The 9,799-nt window shown below is 37.8% G+C and overlaps 1 protein-coding gene across 3 annotated transcripts in view; it reads right to left on the reverse strand.

The window, feature by feature from the left end:
• Nucleotides 1-9,799, reverse strand: part of Epb41l5 (erythrocyte membrane protein band 4.1 like 5) — a 184,079-nt gene that overhangs the window by 109,736 nt on the left and 64,544 nt on the right. For all 3 annotated transcript variants that reach the window (XM_023709699.1, XM_004626349.2, XM_004626350.2), the window contains exons 9-11: nucleotides 9,696-9,783; nucleotides 8,051-8,139; nucleotides 5,352-5,421 (exon numbers count right to left, since the gene is read on the reverse strand). In XM_023709699.1, the coding sequence (XP_023565467.1) occupies nucleotides 5,352-5,421; nucleotides 8,051-8,139; nucleotides 9,696-9,783 (247 nt within the window). The remainder of the gene's footprint in view (nucleotides 1-5,351; nucleotides 5,422-8,050; nucleotides 8,140-9,695; nucleotides 9,784-9,799) is intronic.

Here is a 9,799-nt window from a genome sequence, read left to right on the forward strand (position 1 = left end):
CCTTTGTTGTAGATCTTCATTGTAGTTATAACCTTAGCAAGTACTGAGGCTCAGGTGCAGATCTACAAAGTTTGGATTTATCCAGCTGTGCCTGGCTTGGGTCTGGCTGCTGTGCTCAGGTCCTTCCTGCTGCTTGAGGGTGAACCTGTTGTGCCCCTGTGGCAAGATGTTCTCCTCCTGGATTAGCTGGGTGGTTCTATCCTCTACAATCTCTGCAGGGATTGCAACTGCAGGGTTACACCCCAGGCACGTATGCCAGGCCTGAGCTGAGCCTGGAAGGGACAAGGTGGAGTAGGGGGGAGAGGCAGCTCTCCCATATACTCACTGGGTCTGGGGGTTCCTGGAACGCAGCCGAAATTCCTACTCTGTGGGCGGGGTGGGGGAGGTGCTGCGGAGTGGTGGGGGGGTCACAAGGGCGTGGAAGAGGGTGTCACCCACGCTGTGCCTGGGCTGGGACCAGTAGTCAGTCCCGCTGGCGCAGGGTAGCCGGAAGCTGTCCCACACACTCCCAGGATTTTATTCTTAAAAGATCATTTTTAATTTTAGATTACTAAAATAACCTAATTATTGTCACATTAAAAATCTGCCTCTTGGGCCAGCCAAATAGCTCAGCGGATTAAAGCGTGCGCAAGCAGGTACAGGGGCGAGGGGTGCGATCTCTGGGACCTGCCCCGGGGGTGCTGAGATAGCAATTGAGATTGGGTGTGGTATGACACACCTGTAATTCCAGCTCTTGGGAGGCTGTAAACAGATCACTGAGTTGGATCTAGTAGTGAGACCCTGAACACCTGGTAGACCCTTCCCTAAAATACAAATACAAAACAAAACAAAACAAAAAAACCCTGACTCTTCTGAATCATTTAACTCGTTTGTTAATGATATGACTAGCCTCTCTGCTAGCAAGAGACTTTTAAAAATATTCCATCACTGCTTTCCTTTCAATCTATATGACCAGGTCAACCTGTGCATATATCTCAATGGTAAGACTTCAAACTTACAAAACTTATCACCTGTTTCATTTACTTTTAGAATCCTCTTTTTTAGATTTGGCTAAAAAGGGGTAGTATATATTTCATTTACGAATGAATCCTGGAGATGAGCTTTTCTGATTAAATAGTTTGGAATGCAGGGTAAAGTGAGTAAGACCAAATACTGTGATGAGCAAATGAGGTTGCAACTTGGCAAAAGCAAATACAGAAAAACATAAAACAAGTCAATCTCCAAAAACATTAATTACTTCAACAGGGGCAACAAATTTACTTCCCACAAATCTGTTGGAAGGATTTTTCTGCATTCACAGTAACTGATTTCAATAAGTCACAGAGCCTTACTTATAACCCATTTTAAGCAGAAACTGAAATTAACACCTGTAGTACTAACAGTGAATACAATCTCATTGAATTTGCTAAATTCCCACACAGAAGGGCAAAGATAATTATGTGACAATTATTGCCTTCTTGACAAAACTTTTAAGGCAAGGACTGAGTGCTTGCTTAGGTAGCCACAGGGGTCGGAAGTTTGGGGTGGCTGATAAGGCAACTGAGGCTGGGCGTGGTGGCGCACCTGTAATCCCAGCACATGGGAAGCTGAAAACAGGAGGATCGCTGCAAGTCCAATCTGTGTAGTGAGTCCCTGAAGACCTTGTACTAAATACAAAAAAACAAAAAACAAAACAAAACAAAAAAAAAACCCAAAAACCAAAAAACCAACTTTTAAGGCAAACCCTACTGTAAGATGTATCCCAATATTTTCAGAGGTGTTACAATGTTTTTTAAACAATGTGACTTAAAATTGATAAAATAAGTAATACTGAGCGCATTACACAGGAGGAGACTGGAGACAATTTGCCCTGCATAATTTTTCATATTTTCAATTATTAAATGTACTAAATAAAATGAAATCTATGCAAGAATATTAGCTAATTCAGGTGTGCAGTTTTTAGGCTAAACAAAAAAATACTACACAGCTGACACTCTTGATCATTAAAATATGACTACTGAATTGAAGAAAAACAGTAAAATTATACATTCTTTATAATATACTTTGATTTTGAAATTGAGGCTTAATGTTAATGATCTCTTTGAGAACAGAGATAAAAATAATCATTGTTCCTTTTTATCCTGCAATGAGTCAGAAATACAGGAGTATATGGTTGTCTTGGAAACAGCGTCTCACTGTGTAATACAGGCTGGCCTTGAACTCACAGTGATCCTCCTGCCTTAACCTCCTGATGCTAGGGTTACAGGCGCGTACCACCACACTAGGCTACAAATACACGAGCTTTTACAAGATAAAACTCTATGATAGTCACACCTTCACCTTCACAAAGGAATTAAAAACAATTCTGTACATTAAGACCTAAGCAAACCACAAATTAAAAACAGCACCTAGTAAGTCAGTACTAGGATCCCTTTATCTCCCTATTCTTTGGCATCTGCCCCCTAATAAATACATACTTAGTACTATTATGTGTTGTACACATATAAAAAATACATGTCCAGGAAAACAAGTAAAAAATTAAAACCATCCAAAGTTATTATCCCTTTGCAGTTAACACACCTAAGAAGTTTGAAATATATGTAAACTTTTCTCTATAGAAACTATTGTGTTAGAAAAAAAAAAGTCGAGGTGCCAGGGAAATAGCTCAGTAGAACAAGCACTTGCCTGCCAAGCGCAGGGTCCTGAGTTCAATCACTGGTACTGAAAAAAAAAAAAAAAAAAAAAAAAAAGGCGAGGCATAAAAACTGTTACATTCAAAATTTACTTGCTTTAACATGAAGTGTTTTTCCATGTTAATAAACACTTTTCGGCTACACAGCATCTTAGTGCATGAAAACAATATATTTATTCTTCACTAACTGGATATTCTTACTGTATTCAAATTCCTTGAGAACATGGACTATCTCTACTGATTCCAATAAGTTAAAAAAATACACTTCCCTCAGTCTTGTTCAGGATACAAGCATCTGGTTTCCTTATGTCATATCTGAACAAGTTAAAGTCAAAACAGAATGCCCACATACACTGAATCGCAGAACTTTCTGTGATGAAGCAGAGACCCGAGACAACTAAGGTTCTGATAAAACTAATGCTTTGTAAAATGTTTACTAGGGCCGGCCAGATAGCTCAGCAGATTAAAGCGCCTACTTAGGCAGATGCAGGGACTGGGGTTCGATCCCCGGCATACTGTGCCAGCCCAGCCTCGGGGTGTGCTGAGATGGCTAATGAGAGTGGGTGTGGTGATGCACACCTGTAATCCCAGTGCTTGGGAGACTTTTTCAATCTGTGTAATGAGACCCTGTAGAACCTGTACTAATTAAAAAAATAATAAAAAACAAAATTTTTACCAACGCTGACCAAATCTACTAAAGTTTTATACATAAATTCAAAGATAATTTTCCAAGAGGTTTTCTTATTAGGGAAAAAAATGACCTTATTATCAGCATCAAAACTCTGAAAGGAAAAAAATAACTACCTGAGCATATAGGAGATTTTAACTGTGCTGTATTTTTTTTCTTTTTCTCAGTTATTACATATGATTAGCCTAACTTATACCCACAATAACCACAGAAGAGAACATCATCAGAACGCTACTATCATGTCATACAGAAACACCTGGTCTCAGCCTCTTGCTAATTCATATTTGTGGAATTTACAATGATATTGTTATATTGTATTTTTATGCTATCTATAGATAAGAAAATTAACAGAAAAATTATCAGTAAAAAGAAAACAAGATCAAAAGCCAACATCTGTAACTACTAAAAGAAAATCAAATTTAAAATAGTAAGATTACACTTTGAGCAAAATTTTAAAAAATTAAATCCAATATTGCCAATGGTTCAGCATAATTCATACACTTTTAACTTTCACCTAGTGCTTATGAGACTTCACACTGGTACAGACAAAATGCATTACTTCTAATAATAGAGGAAAAAATGAATTATAAACTATAAATGAAGATATAAGGATAGATTTTATCCCTATCTTTATATCCATGTCTTCTTTTTTATGTGTATTTAGTACAGGGTCTACAGGGTCTCACTTCACAGATAGGTCTTGCAGTGATCTTTTCTGTTTTTCAGACTCCCAAGCACTGGGATTACAGGCGCGCCACCATGCCCAATCTCAATGGCTGTCTCAGCACACCCTGGGGGTGGGGTTGGTATGACACACCCCGATTGAACCCTGGTCCCTGAGCGTCTAAGCAGGCACTGTATATCTGTGTCTTAAAGTTTATTAATTTGCATACAGTAAGATTTTAGACATATAATTCTGTGAATTATATGTTCAGAATATATGCCTATATAATAAAAGCTAGAAAAAATAGAGGAGGTCATTTAAAAATGGGAGGAAATACTGAAATTACCTCAGAAAGTGAAAAATAACTTCCAATCACTACAAAATTTTATTGCAAAAATATTGGAAGTCTGGGATATAGCTCAGTGGTGTAAGCGCCTGCCTGGCAAGTGCACAGGGTCCTGAGTTTGATCCCTGGTACCACAAAAAAAACAAAACAAAAAATTACATGTACAGAAAAATTAACAACTATAAACAATGTGTATATTCAACAACTGCTAATATATTGTCTAATGCAACCATATTCTTACATCCTACATCTTAAAGTTTATTAATTTGCATGCATTAAGATTTTAGGCATATAATTCTGTGAGTTATAGAGTCCAACAAAATCAGGTTACAGAATAGGTGTTCTCTCATTCCCAAAAATGCTCCTGACTGTTCCTTTGTAGTCAAATTCCAAATTTGAAGTAGAAATCTTGATTTGTTCTCTATTCCCACGGGCTTGCCTTTCCCAAATAGCATATAATCCTTCAAGTCTGGCTTTTTACCTGGCACAGTGCATCTGAGATGCTTCTGTATGTGTATCAAATTAGAAAACGAATCTTAACTGACAAAAACAAAAAAAGAAATCCTTAGTTCAAAATGCTTTATTAAATATTAGGTAGATCTTTCCGGTTTAGTTTGTTTTTGGCGGAACCAGGGATTGAACTCAGGCCCTTGTGCCTAAGCCATCTCCCCAGCCCTTAGGTAGATCTTTCTGATTAACCTTTTTGATCAAATAAAAGGATAAAGTCACATGAATGCAACTTCTTCCAACCTGAAATATATTATTAGTGAAGAAACAAAAACTTCTGTATTATTTTAAATCTTTATTGCCAGAAAGTTATATTTTAAGGATGGTGTGAACTGAATCGGAAATGACCACAATTAACTACGAGGATTCTGCACTATGTTCTTTTTCACACACTGAGATATAGTTCCCATGTGTCACCACATTACACAGAATGTAAGTAAATTATTAAGTACGTAAATGCAATTATAATTCCTACCTGTTCATCATCTTCTACCACCACTAGGGTTAATTTATTCTTCTTAAAATCCAATCTGGTTATCTTTGGCCTATAATAATGAGATCCAACAGCCAGGTTAGAAATGTTTTTTCTTCTAAGTATACTTAATCATTAAACTTCTGAAAGGAATACTGATAAGAGGTTAAACATAACCTGTCACAAAACTGATGTTGCTCATATATCAGACATTAACAATATCAATGGAAAAAAGAATATGAAGGGCTGGCCAAAGAGTTCAGTGGATTAAAGCGCCTGCAAGCAGGCTCAGGCACTGAGGATTTGATCCCTGGGCCTACCTTGCTGGCCCCACCCTCAGGGTACACTGAGACAGCAACTGAGACTGGGCGTGATGGCACACACCTGTAATCCCAGCTCTTGGGAAGCTGTAAACAGGCGGATCACTATAAGTCCGATCTAGTAGTGAAACCCTGAACACCCTGTAAACCCTTCCCTAAAATGCAAAAAAAAAAAAAAAAAAAAAAAAAAAAAAAAAAAAAAAAAAAAAAAAATCTATATATTTCATAAATCCCTCTTAAGAAATTCCCCAAACCTGGGTAAAACTTTCAGTGTTAAAGGAGCACTACAGGAACTAAAAGACCATAAAGCTTTTTTTTTAAGTATAAAGAAAAACATTACCTACTAGGGTCTTCCATTCTATTTTCTATGGCAATCCTAATGTAAGTCTTGCTAATGTGTAAAGGTTGTACTCGAACTCAACAGTCCTACCACCTGATCCTGCTCAGTGGCCGTGATTATAGGAGTGCGACAATTAAGCTAAAATATCAACTTCACTGGCTTGAGAGCTGCCAGAATAATTAGTACACAACCTTCTGGACGCGTGTGGGTGGGTCACAGTGGTATGACCTGAGCATCTTTACTGTGTCATGTTCTTGCACCATGATGTTTGCAGCCTGTCCTTGGTCTCATATGGTGTCGCACCCCAGACTATACTTTCAAGCCTCATTCTATAGTATGGTCCCTCATCCTCCTTTCTTGCACTGTCCCCCTCTCTGCTCTCAAGTCACCATGAGGTAAGCACTATCCCACTGCCATACCTTCAATAATGTTTCTGCTTCGGAGCCAGCAGACCAAGGACTGAATTCCTTGAAACTACAAAACAAATTAAGCTTCTCTTCCTTTACATTGTGGGTGTAAGGTATTCAGAGTCAGGGAAAACTGGCATGCCACACCCCACTCAGGAAATGAATCTTAAAATTTAAAAACAAAAAATTCCAGTAATTCTCTTCATGCTCACTTTCCATTTCTACCATTCCACCTACTAGAAAAATTCTAAACCACTGGCTACATTTGAACTCTACTTCTATGAACTATGAATCTAAAAGCACTGTGATTTTCACTACATTGACTAGTCTTCAGTTCTCACACCAATCTCATGAGGATGTACTTTCCTCTACCTAAAACGTTCTATGGGCACGCAGCATTTTCATCCGCCTAAGGGTAGCATGGATGGGCCAGAGAATTACCATCCAAAGTCTGAAGAGATAAATCCTCACTTCTTCATTCATCTAGGAGCAAACAGAAAGGTGTTTCCCTCAAATCTATCAAGAGTCCCTCCAGGGAAGTGAATTCGAGTGAGGGCAGGAGGGCTCTGAGATAACCATCCGGACTTCTACATAAGGCCAGAGCGACAGAGGCCATTCTGGATTATGTGTGTTAACACTGGTACACTTCCCTAAGCTCTACACAAACATAATGTAAATACTATATTCTGATTCAAGCTTTTTAGAATTAAAAAAACAAAACAAGATCTAACATCCCCCTGCTTACACAAGAGTGGACAAAGAGAGTACTGTATCTATGGAAAAAGAAATAGTAAAAATAGTAACACAACCACACAAAGGGAGGAGTCCATGTTAATAACACTTAATAAAAACAGAAACGTATTTGGGTACAGTGGTACATATCGATAATCCCAGCAATCTGGGAGGCTGAGGCCAGAGGACTGCATGTTCAACCCAGCCTGGGCAACTCAGTAAGACCCTTTCTCAAGCAACAAAAATAACTGGGAGAAGTGATTCAATACGAAAGCTTCTGGGGTTCATTTCCACTACTGTAAAAAACAAGGGGCTGAAGAAGATAGTTCAGTGGTCTGAGCACCTGCCTGGCAAGTGCAAGGACCCAGGTTTAATCCCCAGTACCGCATGCCATGCTGGCCCTGGAACCCCAGGCATGCCGCGCTGGCTACCAAAACTGGGCATGTGGCGTACTCCTGTAATCCCAGCGCTGGGAAGGCTGAGAATAGGAGGCTCATTACAAGTCTGGGCTGCATAACAAGACCCCATACCAAATAAATAAATAAACAAACAAAACAAAAATATAAAAAATGTAAAATATTAAGAGATAATTTGAGGCCAGGGAGATGGCTCAGTGGAATAGCACTTCCCTGGCAAGCACAAGGGTCTGAGTTGAATGCCTGGTTTTGAAAAAAAAAAAAAAAAAAAAGATAATTTGATATACCTTGAAACTAATGGAAAACACAGAAAAATGTTATATATTACCTCTGGGGAGAAGAAACAAAAAGAATGAGTGTATGACAAGAGCAGTTGCTTTTCATATAAAAGCTTTTCAGAACTATTTGAATTCCAAATGTCTTTTATACGGTAACTCAATATGAAACAAAATAACAGTTAAGTGTCCCTGACATTGATTCTGCTTACCAAAAAAATAAGCCAATTTTGGTCTCGCCTTCAAAAACAAGGACTCCTGTTGGAGTTAGTCCTAAACTATAGTCATTCCCATCTCTAGCCTAATTTAAGGAGAGAAAAGATGTTAGTTTAATTTGCATCAATCAGCTCTTACATCATTATACAACTGTTTAATTTTGACACTTATTATATACAAGCTAATATATAGATATTTTCAACAATTAAGGTATCCAAACTCATATTCTTCAGAAAATTCATGAATATCTTTTTTTTCTAAAGTAACTGACATCCCATACAGTGGTCTCTCCTACCCATGATGGAATCAATTCCAAACCCCAAGGGATGCCTGAAATTAGGGGCAGTACCTAAGCCTACAGATACTCTAATTTTTCCTATGCATGTATACCTATGATAAAGTGTAATTTATAATTTAGGCACAGTAAAAAGTAATAAAATAGAACAATGTTAACAATATACTATAATATGAATATAGTCTTTCTCGAAATGGCTTATTATTTCTGAAATTGAATACTCCTAGACTTGGGCTGACTGTAACTAAAACAACAAAGAGCAAACCCACAGATACAGGAGTACTACTACAATTATAAGGTGTAGGTATAATAATGATTTTCAAGAGAAGAGGGTAGATAAACTCCCATTATAAAGAAATCTCAATGGGCTGGCGAGATAGCTTAGCAGACAAGCGCCTACTTAGGCAACCACAGGGACCGAGTTCGATCCCCAGCACCACATACTGCACTGGCCCTGCCTCAGGCGTACAGAATTGGCCATTGACTGGGTGTGGTGGTACATGAGTCTGAGCCGCGTAATTAGACTCTGTACTAAATACATTAAAAAACAAAACAAAAAAACCTCTGTTCAGATTCATCTCATATTTAATTTACCATTTAAATCAAAAATCAAAGAAATGACTGCTTTCTTGGAAATATGTTATTCGTTAGGCTAGAAGTGGATCACTGCCCAAGCTATTTTACTATTATCAAAGTGCCCTCAAGATTTAAATTTTCAATTTGCTTTGTGAACTATCTTAACAGACCTGGTGAATGGTGAGCTGACATAAGATAAAGTGGAAAAGGTTAAAAGTGGTTTTAAGGACCAGAAATGGCTCAGTAGAGCACTCGCATGGCATGTACAAGGTCCTTGATTTGATTCCCAGCACCATGTGCACACACACTATGGTCAAAAAGCTAAAACGAAACAAAACAAAGACACACTTCTCACAGTTAAAACAAATAACTTAGAAATACCTATGTATTTTGCAATTTATGGTAATTTCTTTTCTAATAATGAAATTTTCTATTCTTGTAATTCAGTATTTAATCTAGGCCTTTTTATCACACAAAGTACCCAGTGCTAGCCTATGCAACTCCATGGCCTCCATCATATTATGTAATTCAGGTACAAAAAATTCCTTTTTTTTTGGTTTTCTATACTTTTATTGAGAAAGAAATAACAATGAGACAGTTTCAAGTCCGATTAGTAGGACAGTTTCAATAATTAATACATTGCATACTGCTTAGTGTTTATTCATTATACAAGATGCAGACATCATATCCTGTTTACAAAAACTATTAGAACAAATCAAAAAATTCCAAAGAAATGAATTCTTTAAAAGATACAATAACACAGTGCATACCTTAACTACATGCATATCAACTCCATACATTTCTAGCCACTTGGCTTTATTCAGATAATTGGTTTCAGCTTGTGCTGGCGTCTGACCCCTGAAAATTAAAAGGT

Source organism: Octodon degus, unplaced genomic scaffold, assembly GCF_000260255.1.
Source record: "Octodon degus isolate 3935 unplaced genomic scaffold, OctDeg1.0 scaffold00014, whole genome shotgun sequence".
Classification (NCBI taxonomy): Eukaryota; Metazoa; Chordata; class Mammalia; order Rodentia; family Octodontidae; genus Octodon; species Octodon degus.